Source organism: Vombatus ursinus, unplaced genomic scaffold (genome assembly GCF_900497805.2).
Source record: "Vombatus ursinus unplaced genomic scaffold, bare-nosed wombat genome assembly UNPS02014799.1, whole genome shotgun sequence".
In the NCBI taxonomy this organism is placed as follows: Eukaryota; Metazoa; Chordata; class Mammalia; order Diprotodontia; family Vombatidae; genus Vombatus; species Vombatus ursinus.
The window spans coordinates 10,738,758-10,754,798 of NW_020954577.1; the positions used below are offsets into that span (position 1 = coordinate 10,738,758).

Here is a 16,041-nt window from a genome sequence, read left to right on the forward strand (position 1 = left end):
GTGTGTGTGTGTGTGTGTGTGTGTGTGTGTGTGTGTGTGTGTGTATGTGGATCTACTTGTGTGTGTGTGTGTGTGTGTGTGTATATATATATATTTTTTTTTCTCAGACAGATAAGAGGTAAGCCATGGATTCAGAGTTATGGTTGCCCTAATTCCAAACCTAACCCTAATCCATATATATATAAGTATGTAAATGCATACATACACACAAATATATACATATATTTGTATATGAACTGTTTGTTAATATTCTTTGACCACTTATCTGTCAGGGAATAGCTTTGGGAAATGTGTGTGTGCGTGTATGTAACAGCTAGTATTCCTATAGTGCTTCAAGGTTTACAAAGTACTTTACAGACATGATCTCATTTGATCTTCACAACAACCCCCTGAAAGATAGGGGTTATAATTATCTCTATGTACAGAGGAGGAAAGTAAGTCAGAGATTAAGTGACTTGCCTAGAGTCACACAGCACGTAAGTGTCTGAAGTTGGATTTGAGCTCAGATCTTCCTGATTCCTAGACCAGTGTTCTATCCATTAGAGCACCCAGTTGTCTTTGTATATACTTTATAAAGGATATAAATCAACAGTTCTCCAAAGAAGAACTGCAAACTACTAACAGTCACATGAAAGAATGTTCCAATTCGCTAAGAAGAGACACGCAAATAAAAATAACCCTGAGGTTTCATTTCATACCTGACAAACTGGCAAAGATGAAAGAAGATGGGAATGGTCTCTATGGGAAAGTTGTGGAAAAATGGGCACTATGGAACCCACTATGGAAAGTCATTTGGAGGTATGCAAATAAGGTGAAGAAAGTGTCCGTATTTTTGGCCAAGATACTCTGCTGCTAGGCACGTACATACAGGAGGTTACTGATAAAAAGAAAGTTCCCATATATACCAGAATATTTATAGCACCATTTTTTGTGGGAGCAAAGACATGGAAACAAAATAGATGCCCATCGAATGGGGAAAAGCTAAACACTTTTTGGTGAACATAATGGAATGTGACTATGCTGTAAGAAATGATATGCATGATGACTACAGAGAAACCTGTACAGATCTACATGAACTGATACAGAGTGAAGTCAGCACAGCCAAGACAACAGTAAACTCCATGACCATAGCAATGCAAATAGAAAGAACCACAAAATAATCGTAAGAAAATGTTACAAAATTATAAACAATAAGCACGGCCCCAACCATTGCATATTTTCCTATTTTTTTCTTACGTACTCATCCGTTTTGCTGATAGATTATTCTTTTAAAATATTCCTTGTTATATGGGATGACTCTCTGGAAAGGAGCTGGAAGAGATTCAGGGGAAATGTAAGTGATATTAAAACAATAATCAATAAAATTATTTTTTTAAAATGAGATCACTGCTAAGTTTGGACACAGCAATTTCATTTAAGAGATGAGGCTGGAAGCCAGCTGGAGAAGAGTTAAGGAAGGAGAGTAGAGGAAGAGGAGTTAACACATAGCTTTTTCTAGAAATTTGGTGGAGAAAGGAAGGTGAGATAGAGGACAGGTAGCCTGAGGAGATGGTTCAGTCTAGTAAAGGTTTATTAAGGATGGGAGTCCAGGGCATGTCTGCAGGAAGTAGGAAAGGAGCCAGTAGAGAGAAAGACTGATGATTCTAGAGAGGGATAACTGAGGAAGCAATTGGTTGGAGATGACGGGAAGGGATGGGCCAGAGGGGTGGTCACCTCGTTATCAGAGACGAAGAGGAAAGGAGGAAAGAGCAGAGTGGTAACGTCAAGGAGTTCTGCCATGGAGAAAAGGGGCGCAGGAGTGGCTCCTGCTCAGGTCTGGACAGCTGCTGAGGGGAGTGAGGAAATCAATCAGAGAGTAATAGAATGATTACCTTGCTGCAGTGAGCCGTAACACTGCACGGAAAATCAGGAACAGAACATTCAAACGAACAAAGCAAGAGAAAAGATACTGGAGTGGAGCAGATAGAAAACTTGGAATCGGGAAGACTTGGGTTCAAATCCTGACTGACACCTACTGGAGGTGTGATCCAAGACAAGTTATTTCACCTCTCAGTCCTCATTAACTTTCTAAGCCAATGAGCTGCAGAGAAGCCTGGGGTCTGCTTTTGTGAAGGGACTCTCCTCTCTGGGAATTCCTTATACAAATGAAATCACAGGTTCAGATTCTTTCACCCCAGATAACCAGCTCAAAATGGGAGCAACTGTCTCTAAGTTGTCATTTAGAGCCTTGAAACATGAATATGAATATACAGCAATTCAAATGAGATAATGTATATAAAGCTCTTTGTAACTCTTAAAATGCTGGATAAATATAATCTTTATTATTCATTCATTTCAGCCATTCATTATGTGCAAGTCACTGTGCTAAGTAGTAGGGATAAGAAGATTAAAAAAAAAAAAAAGCAAGCCTGTGAGGATTTTTTTTTCTACTGGGACAGAACTGGCCTGTGACCAGAGAATATAAAGTAAGACAGAAGCGATTTCAGGAGGGAGAGCACCCTAACCAATGCGGAAGCTCTGAAGGAAGCCTGGGACTCCACCAGGCAGCCAGGAGGAGAGTGTGGTCTGAACATGGGGCCCTCCAGGTGCTACGGCAGGACGTGGCGCGTCACACAGGGGAAACGGCAAGTAGGCCACACTGCATCACACAGGGCTCAGCTACGGTCAGTCTGGTCAGATTAATAAGATTAAATAGATCTGCCTTCTCCAGTTACATTGTACAGAGGTGCCATGAAAGATTTAAAGCAAAAGATTCCTTTTACAAAAGCAGAAATTATGCCAGTATTTTATTATTTGTCATTATTCCTTGGTAAAGTTAGAAAGTCAAAGTTAAGTTTCCCCGCTGGTTTTGTTAAGCCATTAGGTACATGCCTCGGAGTGCTTGCTGTGAGAGCCCCACATGATAAACACCTTTGGAAAACTTTGTCACCCAAAATTCCCTTTGCATGGGTGCAAGAAGGTTCTACCTCACACATTTGCCTCTAAAACACATGATTAAATGAGGTCTTAGGGAAGTCCTTTATGGTGATGGGGGAAAAAATGAATATACTATGAAAAGAAATGACACCAATATATGTGTGTAGACACATGAATATTTATATGGAGTATGCCCCTTTTAAATAAAATCCCAAATAAGAAGATTCAAACATATAAGGTGAGGGAACCCCAACATATTAATAGCTCTGGGTAAAAACTGGTCCACAGGGGTTGGCTGCGGTAACGTAGCTGCTAAATGTAGGGGCTAAGGCAAGGTTTTCAGATTGAGTGTTAATCTGAATGCGTCCCTCAGGTACTCATTTTCACCTACAAGAAGAACTAGCTGCCTCTTCTATCCATGAGCTCTGATGCTACATGTCCCTAGTTTCAAGCTTCAAATTCCCTAGAGAAGAACAGGAAAGCAGAGGTAAGTTCTTGAAGAATCACCACTGTTTAATTTACGAGCCTGAACTTTCTCAGTGTGAAAACCAAATTAATCTTCCTGGGGGTCAGGGATCCTGGGTTCTCGTGGTGGCTCTGCGTGACTGAATCGACAGGTCCTAAGCTGTTTAGGTCTCGGGCCCATTACCCATACAGTCACAGGGTTGGATGCAATTATATGGTCTAAGATACTTCTACTCCAAATTTGGTCACTTCTGGTAGAAAATGCTAGCTAGAAAAATCTGGGAAATAAAATCCAGGTGTTCAAGCATGTCACCAACAACATTAAGCTGCTATAATATAAGCACAGTTTAAAAACAAACTGACAAATTGCTCCTGACCTTAAGATAAACAGCTCTGGTCAATAAAGAAATGTAAGCCACAAAATCCCACGTTTCTAAGTATCAGCAGTTACAGGAGTTCACCTGCTCCTTAGACTTGATCCATAAAGCCCTCTGGCCACAGAGGTACTGTGGAAAAAGCAGCTGATCCTCTCTTTTAGCCAAGAGCCCCCATCTCTGGGCTACGTCTCTTCCCGTCTGTGAGATGGGCCAAAGGAAAACTGATGCTATTAAAATTCCTACACTATTTACTTTATAGGAACTTAGGGCTTAAAACTCAGATAAGGTTTTAACACCTAGAACTGTCTTGTACATAGTAGGTACACAATAAATGTTCACTGGATTTTTGGGGTTTTCTTGCTATATCTCAGAATCCCAATGATGATGCATACTGGAATGTGGAAACAGAAGGGTGTATTCAGCTAACGATTATGATGAAAAAGAACACGATAACAATAACTGCCAGGATTTCTACAGTACTCACTATGTGTCAGGCATTGCACTAAGTGCTTTACTTATTTATGTATTATTTACTTATTTGTTAGCTTATTCAATCCTCAAAACAACACTGTGAGGGAGGTTCTATTTTTATCCCCAATTACAGAAGAGGAAACTGAGGCAGACAGAGGTTAAGTGACTTGCCCAGGGTCACAGAGCTAGTAAGTGTCTGAGGCTGGGTTTGAAATCAGATCTTCCCGACTCTAGTCCAGCATTCTCTGCCTCAAGATGCCTTCTCTGAGATTCAAATTCAATCGTATTACCATCAGACTGAGGAAGGAAATAGTGTTAAGTTATCCTGACTTACGTAGTAGTCAGGCTAAATGGTTTGCCAGGCTCTTTTATTATTCTCTGTCCTTCATTTTCAAAGAGGACCAATGACATCATGGGGTGATGTCTTGACTTGTCGGAGAACTGGATTGTAGTGAGGCAGTCACACAAAGTCATCGGCCTCACTCTCTCTTCCCGAGTCACTAAAGTCTAGTGACAGGACAAAAGGCCCGGGATGCAGTGGATGACCTTGGCGTCCTGGATGTCTGACCAAGCTCTAAGTGCTTCACAGCACCTGCCTCAGCAGCCTTCATGGCCACTGGAACACAGTGTCCTCATCTACCCATTCTGCCAGGGGAAGTCTTCACATGCTTGGGACAGACACCCCACCAACTAACCAACAGGTTTGAGGCCTTTTGGTTACCCTCAACATGGTTTAGTGAGGCTGCTGAGACGGCGTACCAGGGTGTGGCCACTGGCCACAGCTTCCTGGAGCCACAGGTGAGAGTTGGGTGAAAGGTAGACACCAAAGGTAGACGAGGCTCTTACGTACTAAAACTAGGAATTAATCCCCTGCATCACACCAATTCCCCAATAAGAGCTATGAGAATGTCATTCAGCTTTGTTTGGGTTGAATGAGTTATAGTAATTCTCCTTCCCCGATTCCGACTTTCCCTGCTTTCTCTTTGGCGCCCTCTGTTCCCTTTTCGGATTCTGCCGCATCACCATAGAAGGGTGTTAAGGGGTAAGCCCAGGACCAAGGACCACCTTGTATTTCTCTTTGTTTTATAGGCTGCAACAGTCTGTAAGGGCAACCTCTGCCAAGGTAATCAGCCTCTTACTTCAAGAGTTCCTAGAAAAACGTCATCTGTACCCACAACCATCCTCACTGCCGTGTCAGTGCTGAGCTTGGGATCAGTCACCTGACACTGCCTTAGGGGGGCCACGTAACTGCTCTACTACAACAAGCAGAACCTGTACTGATTTTAATCTGGTTCACAATTTTATTAAAAATGTGGTCTTATTGAAGGTCAATAAAGGAGGAATGTTAAGACATACCCTCCCTTCTACAAATCAAATTAAGTTTATCTCCATTCTTCTTTTAAGCCCTACCGACATTGCAGAGTTATCAGTTTAGACACAAAGAACTCTCAAAGCATCAGTAGCAAGAAAGGTCAAAAACGGATCACAGGATTCTAAGGGTCTTGGGGTCTTCAAGGTCATCAAGTCTGAAACCAGAACATTTTAGATTGAGGAAGTTCAGCCCAAAGACTGGAAGTGACTTGTCCAGCACAGTAAACAGAGAGGCTGGTCTTGAATGCCAGTCCACTTGGAGTCTTGCCCAATTGCCTGAGCTCCTCCTGCATCTCTGCCCCCATCCACAAGCAGAAACATCACCAGCCTGCACTCTGTACAATGACATGAGTGAGAAAGCAAGTTTCCTTCTAGGTATCTTGGGGCCCTGCCCTAGGGTGTGCACTTAGTAACTCTTCCTAAAAACCTCCTCTAACTTCCTTAATTCTGACAAGGACACCACCACGCTTCAGTCCACTCAAGTTGCCAATCTCAGGGACATCCTGGACTCTTTGTTCTCCCTCACACCACACATCCATCCATTCAGTCGCCAAGTGGTGTTCTTTCGATAGCCACAAAATCCTTCACATGTGGCCCTTTCTTTGCCTTCCCACCACAACCACCCTCATTCAAACCCTTATCACCTCTTGACTACATTTTTGCAAAATCCTCCTAATTAGCTTCTCAGGCCTCCTGTCTCTTCCTTTCCCAAAAAAATATTCCTAAAGCAGAGATCTGATCACAGTACTCTCGTCCATGGTCATAAACTTCAGTGGTTCCCCAGGACCCCAGAATCAAATGCAAACAATCTCCTCTTCCTGGTATATAAAGCCCTTCACAACTTAGCTCCAGTCTACCTTATCAGGCTTTTTTACACATAGCTCTCCCTTCACATACTCTATGCTCAAGTCAAACTGGCTGCTTTGTTGTGACTCAAACATGACCTTCCCACTACCTACCTGCCATCTCCCTGATTTTGTACAAGCTGTAGGTAGCCCCAGGCCTGCCCCCCCCACCTCCATTTCTTAAAATTCATAGCTTTCTGCAAAGCTTCCTCCTATATAAGGCTTTTCCTGCCCTCTCCCCCTCAACCTGGTGGCACCTCCCCCTAATACTTATGTGCGCTTCTTTTCTCCTCCAATGGAGCGTGAGCTTCTATTCTGGAAGGATGCTAAGATTCCTTGATCCAAGGATCTCACTGCTAAACATATACCCTAAGGAGCTGACAAAGATAAAAAGGTCCCATGTGTGACAAAATCTTTATGGTAATACTTTTTGCAGTAACGAAGAACTAATAAAGTAGATGTCTCCCCCCCGCCCCCATCAATTGGGGAATGGCTAAAGAAACCGTGGTGCATGAAGGTAATGAAACATTACTATAACCTAAAAAAAAGATGAATAATTAAAACACAGAGAAGCATAAGAAGATTTAACATGAACTGATACAAAATCAATCAACAAACATTTAAGTGCTTACTATGGTCTAGGCATCACTGTAATAATGTAAGCAAAAAGAATAACCAACTTCCCCCTACTGAATGACGAGCAATTCCACTGACCAAGCCTGGCCCTGAAGAAGGGAAAAAAGGGTTCTGAAGAGGTGGGAATGATTACAGGTGTGGAACATTACATATGTGGTCAGATTCTGAGGATGTGTTGGCTGGTTATGTTGAACAACTTTCTCTTTGTAAAGAAGGGCTATCTGGGGCGGGGAGGTGCACAACAGGATATGAAGCTGAAACAAAACAAAATATTGAGAAGTCTGGGTATCTCAAAAGTACTGGTGTACTTTTGAAAAAAAAAAACATAAGCTCTGAGATAAATAACTGTTTCATTTTTGTCCCAGTATATGAAGTGTCTAGCACAGTGTCTGCCATATAGCAGGTACTACATAAATGTATTTGATTAACTGGGCAAATCATTTATACATGTGACATAGCTTAGGATCGATTTGGGTCCTCAGCACTTAATGCAGCACTGGACAAAGAGATAATACTTAATCAATACTACTTTATTCATTTAAAAAGTTTCAACGACTAACAATTTTGTTCAACAATTGGTTATAAATATCACAAATACTTAGAAAAAACTTATGGCACACAAAAAAGTGTCACTGAATTTCAGCCTTTTCCTTTACACTGAAATTCTCACTCATACTATCAAACGAGAAATTGGAACTATTTTATAACTGCAAAGTTCAATATAAAAGTCAGCTGTTATTTCCAGTATTTGCATGAAGGGCAGGAGCCCTGGGGTCTTATTTCCTATACCAGCATCCTCCAGCGCTTTCCCTGTAACTCTGTATTGAAGTGAAGGTGATCATCGTCACCTCAGGATGACACGAAGGAAGCTGAAAAGCAGATGAGCACGAGTCTGATGTGGAATAACAGCAAGGCCGGCCTTTTTAATGTGCATCACTGCTGAACAACAGGAGCCCCTCACATGGAGGGAGTAAATGTTTGACCAGACTATTCTGTCCCCTGCTCAGAAGGACCTGAAGTACAGCTCCACCTTACACTGCTAACATTAAATCCAAATCAAGAGAGAAGTCAAAGATTACAAGGCTATATTCCAAGGCACCTTCAACTCTCTCAAATGGGCACTTACTCCCTCCCAAGGAAACTGAACTGACCCAACAGTAACTGCAATTACCTGCAGGACCCATCAATCAACATGTAAATTTCTTAGGGACCTACCAGATGCCAAGCACTGGGCTAGACCCTGGGGATACAAGTACGAAAACTGAAACAATACTTACTCACAAGAAGCTTACATTCTAATAAGGGGAGAGAGGTACATAGAAATATATGTACATGGGTAGCAGACAGACGGACACACACATACAGTACATACACATATAGTACAAATATAAAGTGAATAAATACAAATATATCATACTCACACACAAAGTAGCTAAATACATGACAGTTTAGGAGGGAGGGTACTAGCAGCTGGGAGGATCAGGAAAGATGTCATGCAGAAGATGGTGTCTAAGCTGTCTTTGTTTTTTTTTAATAATTTATTTGTTTTTAGTTTTCAGCATTCACTTCCATAAGATTTGTGTGTGTGTGTGTGTGTGTGTGTGTGTGTGTGTTTATGTGTGTGAGGCAATTGAGGTTAAGTGACTTGCCCAGAGTCACACAGCTAGTGTTATGTATCTAAGGCTGGATTTGAACTCAAGTCCTCCTGACTCCAGGGTCAGTGCTCTATCAACTGCACCACCTAGCTGCCCTGAAATAAGATTTTGAGTTTTAAATTTTCTCCCCCTCCCTCCCCAAGATGGCGTACAATCTGATATAGGCTCTACTTATACGTTCCTATTGAACATATTTTCACATTAGTCATGATGTAAAGAAGAATTAGGACTAATGGGAGGAAACATGAGAAAGAAACAAAACAAAACAAAACCAAAAAAAAGAGAGCAAATAGTCTGCTTCAATTGCATTCAGACTCCACAGTTCTTTCTCTGGATGTAGACAGCATTTTCCAACGTGTCTTTTGGAGTTGTCTTAGATCCTTTAAGCTGTCTATCTTAAAGAAGAAAGGGAGTCTTTGGGGTAGAAGTAAGGAGGCAGAGTATTTCAGGCACGGAGAACCACCATGCCCAGACGCCCAGGCACAGGAGAAGGGGTCTTGTGGGTGAGGACCAGAGAGAATGAGTGAACATTAGACCTGGGAAGCAGTGTCCAAAGGGACTTAGAAAGATGAGGCTGGGCCCAGTTATGTAGGGCTTTAGAAGTTAAACAGAGAAGTTTATATTTTATTCTTGAGGCAATGGAAATCACTGGGGAGTCCCCTATGAATCCAATCTGGGCTTAAGGAAAATGACCGGTAGCAGCGTGTAGGATAGACCGGAGCTGGAAGAGCCTTGGGGCTGAAAGACCAATTAGCAGGCCGTGGCAGTACTCTAGATGACAGGTGATAAGACCATGAAGCAATGGGGCAGCTGTGCGAATGAAGAAGACAACACGGAGGAAAAACGCTGCAAAGGTGGATCAGCAAGACCTGACAACTGACTACGTGGAGTTAGGATTACAATGGGAGATTCTGAACCAGAGATGCTGGGGCTGCTGACAGAGCCATAGTGACATGGTGTACATTGAGAATGTTTTCACATAATAAAATTAGAGTTAAGAAGCATCCTAGGAAACTTTAGCAAAATGCAAAAAATCTTTGGCTACATACATTGTATTTAAACTTTCAAAAAAAAAAAAAACCCAACCCAAAACCTGGAGTACGAACTCCAAAAAACAAATTCTTCAGACACTTCGATGGGACTCTACGAAAGAGTATATATTGGAGTTCCTAAAAGTCCAGGAGCAATTACCCGAGACAATAAGAGAAACAGAATGGTTTAAAACAGTCGCTAATTTTAAGTATGACAGTTTTTAGGCTCCATCCAATAACAATTCATAAACACATTCATGCTATGCAGTGGCCTGCCCCATGCCCAGTCTAATTGCTGGCGATCTAGAATACAAATGAGCAGGACATAGGGAGGGAAGCCTTAGACTGCAAGACATTTCACTTCACTAAGCTTCACGAGGGCGTCTCATTCATTTTTGTTTCCCCAGAGTGCCTACTTATGTAGCGGACAGTCAAATGTTTCAACATCCACCTAATGGATTGGTTTTCTAATCCAAACCCTACGTAACCTCACCTCTTACATGCACCCAACAATTTATCAACTATTACAAGATAAATATAGGCCACTATAAGCGGATCCTCAAAGATTAACTTTTGGTGGGGAACAGGAAACACTCCCCTCCTTAAACAGGACTCATGCCATAGAGAACCCATTCAACAGCCATAACTCAAGTTTCTAGGTTGCCGAAAGGCTGGCACTATTTTTTGTACTTTATCCCATGTAATTGAAGAAAAAAAGCAGATTATTAAATAAAAATTTGAAATCTAGTCAGACATTCTGAGTTGCAAGAGTTGATTTAGAATTTCTCAAACTCATTCAATATTGCTATACTTTGTATTCTTTCAGGTTGTGTCTAGGAAATGAGTAACAAAATCAGGATTTCAAATGCAAAAGGTCTCTTACAGTTGTCAACCATAAGAGAATTGAATCCACACAAATTTGCTTCACTTTTTTCTAAGAGAAAGATTACTAGGAAAGATAATGTAGGACTTACCAAAATGGGACTCCTTACCTAAAATGGTTGAATAAATAACAAAAACACCAAGAACTCCTTTAATCCACAATTTGCTACTTGGGTTCAAGTTTATGTTCCCTAAGAAAATCAATTCTTAGATTATATTATTAATTTGTACCAATGAGGCGACTGTAGGTCAAGTTTAAAACACTGAGTAGAACTTTCCAAGAACATTTACATGCAGAACAACACTAATGCCAAATTCAACCTACTAAGCAAAACAGGTTTGCCCAGAAGGCCTCTATTAGCGGCCAGCAGCAAGAGTGTGAATGCAGACAAAGCTGTGAAAAGTTACAGAACTCCATTTTTGGACAAAATATCCCCAAATTCATAGTAACCTCTCTCCAGTTACTACAAATTAGAGAAGTCGTCTGCATGCTGTTACTCTTAACTGCCCTTCCACCACAATGAAATATTGAAAAAGAAACCATAGACCTGCCCTTTGGACATCAACACACCAATGTACAACATGATGGAGCTTTGCTGAAGGTAGACTTTTGTAAATCAAGCCTGCTGGGGACAGCCCTACCCTCCCACTGCAAAGATGACATTTCAAAAGTCTTTCCACACCTCCATTCTGGCAGAACAATCATCACACAAGTTTATAAAAAAAAAAAAAAAATCTGCAGCTAAACTCGGTAGCCTCTCCCACCTGCTGCCATTTGTTGTTGGTTTCAAAGGATAACCCAGGGCAAGGAAACACTGCCGCGCAGGCAACAAAACAATGAAACATGAGCCATCGCGTCCAATTTTAAAAATGTTCTGTGACCTGATATCAGAATAGCCTTAAAAAGCCCAAACACACAATGAACCACAGCGCTTTTTTGGCTCATCCATTCTCCATACACACTCTTGAGGGCAAGTCTCCTTTGGGAGTGGAGGCTCAACTCTTGGCCTGGGATTTCCCAACAATGACAATTGAGCTTGGCGGAGGAAGCTAGCGCTCAGACTGGAAACTCTACCAAAGGACCCACAACTCAACCTTTTGCCTGTGAGGTGCCAATGAGCAATCTCTTTCCAGCCCCTGTGCTGTAAACCAAAAATCAGAGGCAAATCCTGCACATGGAGAATCCTGCCCGGGTGAAGCGGGCACAGTGGTGCCTACCGACAAAAGTGAAGGAGTCAGCAGAGTTTTCCAAGGTCTCTGTACTTAAGATCTTCCTTCTGCTCTGCTCCCCTCACAGCAGCAGAGGTCAAACGGAAGGGTTAGCACAATTATCAACAACCTTCGCAATTACGACAATGGCCTAAAGTGACCGAGGATGTGGTCTGTGACTTACCGGCCACACTAGTGATTGTCACTGGAACTCCCTGCACCTGGACACCTGCAGCCCCCAGGTTGGCCACGCTCACCGTCTGAAGGTTAGGCACGGATGCAAGCTGGGCAGTGTTCAACGTTATTGGGGCCCCAGCCACTGCCACTGGGGCAATCTGGGCCAGAGCTGTGCCACCACTTGAAGACACTGGGGTGATGGTGAGTTGTTGGGGTAACCCAGCATTTTGAACTTGCAAATTGGGAAGGCTCTGAATATTCTGAACCTGCACAGTTTGCCAACTGATCTGCCCTGACGGGGTTAAGGTCGGTGCTCTGATTAGCACCTGAGTTGGACTTACAGCCTGAAGCTGGACATTCTGCAAAGGCTGCTGCTGGATGGTCTGCAGGGTCTGTCCTGACTGGAGCTGAAATGACTGGGGTGGTATGGCCTGAATAATCTGCTGCTGAGGCTGCTGGATCTGGATCTGCTGCAAGATGGGCTGGCCTACAATCTGCACTTGCTGGAGGGAGCTGGCCTGCTCCTGCTGCGGGGCATTCTGAAGGCCGTTGGGCTGGAGCTGACCAGAGTTCTGGGCTTCAGCTTCCGGGGCAGGGGTCTGAGATTCTTCAAGGGCCCTTTCTGAAGCGCCCGCAGCAGCTGAGGCGCTCACATACTGGCCCGCGTCCACCGAGCTCACTAACGGGTCGCTGCTCGTCAGAGTTGTCGAGGCAGTGGACGTGCAGGTGGTGGAGGAGGACGAGGGGGACTCGGGCATAGCGCTGCTAGCAGAGGCAGTGGTGGTGGGCGGGGTGGGGGTAGGGGTGGACACTAACTGATTCCCATTGGACGTTCCCCCATCAGCAGCAGACTGGCCGATCTGCCCGGGGCCTCCTCCAGCAGCCACATTGTTGATCACAGGCAAAGCTAGAGTCACTCCTCCAATGTTGATGGGTAAAGTTGTCACAACTTGAGCCTGAGTGCCTGGAATTGTCTGTAACTGCAATGGTATGGAGACCCCAGGCCGAATTTGGACTGGGACCGTCTGATTTGCCAGGTTTTGGGCAAGAATATTCCCAGAAGCTGTCCTGTTTGCAGCTGTGAGGATAGCTTGATTATTACCTGCAGGAATGAGCTGGATTTGACCCTGCAAATCCTGCAGAGACGCAGCACCGCCTGGGTTGATCTGGATCTGCTGGCCCTCCACGGCCTGCAGCTGTGGTATCACTTGGTACTGGACGTTCCCACCGGGGTTCTGTACCTGGATGACTTGAAACTGACCCGAGGCGGAAGGCTGGCCGGGCTTGGCCTTGGTCGGGGAGCTGCCCTCATTGGTGCTGCTGGACGAGCTGGCCGAACTCGAGGCTGCCTGGGAGACATTATTTTCCTTCGAAGAGGGAGGGGTAGCGGTGACCAGTTGCCAAGCATTTCCCGCGAGTTGCGTGGTCACCAGCTCCAGCTGCTGGGGCTGGTTCTGAAGCTGTACCAGCCCCTGGCTCGGGTCGATGATGATCTGCTGCTGCCCGGAGGCTTGATTTTCACCCGGAGTTCCTATCTTGCTGCAAGTGGCTGCCAGGAGAGCCAGAGGAGAAGGCTGAGAGTCCTGCCCACAGAGGGGATGGGAAAAAAGGGGCGGGTTTAGTGGAAGCCACCGGGGGGGAGTTGGTTTTTTTTTTTTTTTACAGTTCTAAATATCAAAACTTACCCAGGAAGTGGCAGAAATCAAAGAGTGCTTTGAACCAAAAAAACAAAAAACAAAAAACCAGTTAAGAGACCTGAGAAGCCCGAGTGAGGAAGTGGGACCTTCTGTGACCCAAGCTTTAACTATAAGGGTCAAGCACTGGAAAGTTTTCTGAGGCCAGGATAGATGACTTTAAAAAAAGAAAAAAAAAACCAAAAAACTCGGAGGAGGGGAGAATCTCCCTTCAGGTCTCCTAGATAACAGTTTTTAAACCATCCCCCAGAGCCTGGAGCCTGCAGGTCCTTTAGCAGGTAAAGCATTTACCAGCGGGCCCCCACCCCGCCCCCACACCCAGGGGGACAAGCTTCCAATGCCCTTCCCGCAGCAGGCAGTAGCTTCCCCTTCCCCAAGGAGCTGGGGGGGGGGCGGGGCAGGGAAGCTTTACCTGGGAACCGGCGGCTTTGGCTTTTTTATTGTTGTTCTCCGGCTCTGAAGTCTTCCCTGCTTCGGGGGCCATGGCAGCCCCGGCAGCTGCCCCAGCCACTGCCGCTGTGGGGGGGACCTCGTCCTCCTCCTCCTTCTTCTGATCTGCAAGAGCCCCCACCCCGCCTGGTTAGTGGGGAGCTTGCCCTGGAACTCCCTCCCTCGCCCAGTGACTGGGGCTCACTCTAGGGGTGGGGTCACTCCCTCGGCCCCCCGCGGTTCTTGGGGTTCATCACGCGGGTGAAGTCCCTCCTTCGGCCCCCCGCGGTTCTTGGGGTCCATTCTGGAGATGGGGTATCCCCACTCAGCCTCCTGCCGGTCTACTGGGGTTCATCCTGGGGGCGGGGGCCCCTCCCTCGGCCCCCCGCGGCTGTCGGGGCCCATCTCGGGGACGGGTCCCTCCCTCGGCCCCCCGCCGCCGGTCTCCTGGGGCTCATCGTGGGGGCGGGGGGGGGCCGGGGTCCCTCGCCCCCTCCCTCCCCGGGGCGGGCGGCGGCACAGGGCCGGGCAGGCGGGCCCGGCCGGCGGGGAGGAGGGCCGAGTGCTCGGAACGTGGTTGGAAACCCGACCCCTCGGCTCCAGAGCAACACCCAGAAGGCGGCGGCAGCCGGGCTCCGCGGCGGAGACAAAACCCGGGCGGCCCGCCCCGCGCGGGCCGCCGCCGCCCCCGGCCCCTCCTCCGCCTCCTCCCCCTGGAGCATCCCGGCCCGGCCCGCCCGGCCCGGCCCGGCCCGGCCCGCCGAACGTACCGCTCATCCCGCATTCACGGCGCGGCCCGAGGGCGGGCAGGCGGGCGGGGGCCGGGGCCGGGGCGGGGCGGGGAGGAGAGGGCCGGGCGGGCCGGGCCGGGCGCCCGCCCGCGGGAGGAGGAGGAGGAGGAGGAGGAGGAGGAGGAGGAGGAGGCGGAGGCGGCGGCGGACGAGGAGGAGGAGGAGGAGGAGGAGGAGGAGAGGGAGGAGGCGGCGGCTCCCGAGGCTGCGGCGGCTCCGGCCCGCCCGGCCCGGCCCGGCTTTGGGCGCAGGGCCGCCGCGGGGCTGTGGCGTAGCAGATCCTCTCTCCGCCCGGGCCCCGCGGACTCGCGCCTGATTGACAGCGGCGGCGGCGGCGGCGGGGGCGCGGGGAGCCGGCGGGGCCGAGCGGGGGCGGGGCCGACGCGGGGCGGGGCCGCGCGCAGAGCCCTCCCGTTCCTCCCCCGCCCCTCCCTGCTCCCCGAGGTCACCGCCCAGGCCCCGCCCCCGGCGAGCCGATTGGCCGTCGCTGCGCGCCCGCTTCCCCCCCCGCCCTACCCCGCGCCTCGTTTTCGCTCTCGCGCTCGGCCTTCTTTCTCTGCCGTCGGCCTAGCTCTGGACCCTGGCCTGCCTGCTGCTCTGCGCGAGCTCTCTGCTCCGCGGCCTCACGTCCCAGCGGGGCCCGCCGCGGGAGAATAGACAGTCACACACCTCTCCGAGCCGGGGAGAAAGCGAAGGGCCCCGCCCCGCGCCGCTCCGGCAGCTGAGGGCCCCGCCCCCGCCAGCACCGAGCGAGCGTGGCTCCCGCAGGCACCACCCGCCTCAGCCGCCTCTTTCTCCTAGCGGGCTCGCTATTGGCCGAGACCCAAGTGACGCGCTCTGATTGGCGAGGGAGGGAGGGCGTAGCGGAGGGGGCCGGCGCGAGGCGTACCGGCCGTTGTCATGCAGTAACGGCTCGTGACGGCAGCGGGGAAAGGCCGCGCGCGCTCAGGAGGGAACGCGCCCAGGGGCGCGCGCGCGCTCAGGAGGGGGCGACGGCCGAGCCGGCCGGGCCAGGCGGGATCGCACGCACGCACGCCGCTGCCGCCGCGCGCCCGGGAGCGCGAGCGGGGGGCGGGGCGGGCACGAGCGGGC

General features: G+C 47.9%; 1 protein-coding gene and 1 long non-coding RNA gene across 4 annotated transcripts in view; one reads left to right on the forward strand and one right to left on the reverse strand.

Annotated features, from left to right (window-relative positions):
• Nucleotides 1–15,484, reverse strand: part of SP4 (Sp4 transcription factor) — a 58,709-nt gene extending 43,225 nt beyond the window's left edge. The window contains exons 1-3 of one of the 3 annotated variants that reach the window (XM_027872194.1): nucleotides 15,466–15,484; nucleotides 14,142–14,284; nucleotides 12,043–13,618 (exon numbers count right to left, since the gene is read on the reverse strand). In XM_027872194.1, coding sequence (XP_027727995.1) covers nucleotides 12,043–13,618; nucleotides 14,142–14,213 — 1,648 coding nt within the window. In that variant the 5' untranslated portion in view covers nucleotides 14,214–14,284; nucleotides 15,466–15,484. Of the gene's footprint in view, nucleotides 1–12,042; nucleotides 13,619–14,141; nucleotides 14,285–14,363; nucleotides 14,551–14,928; nucleotides 14,955–15,465 lie in introns of those variants that run through there. The other 2 variants (XM_027872192.1, XM_027872193.1) reach the window with 2 other exon arrangements.
• Nucleotides 13,636–16,041, forward strand: part of LOC114050474 — a 12,050-nt gene continuing 9,644 nt past the window's right edge. The window contains exon 1 of the long non-coding RNA XR_003570010.1: nucleotides 13,636–14,007. This is a non-coding gene — a long non-coding RNA (uncharacterized LOC114050474). The remainder of the gene's footprint in view (nucleotides 14,008–16,041) is intronic.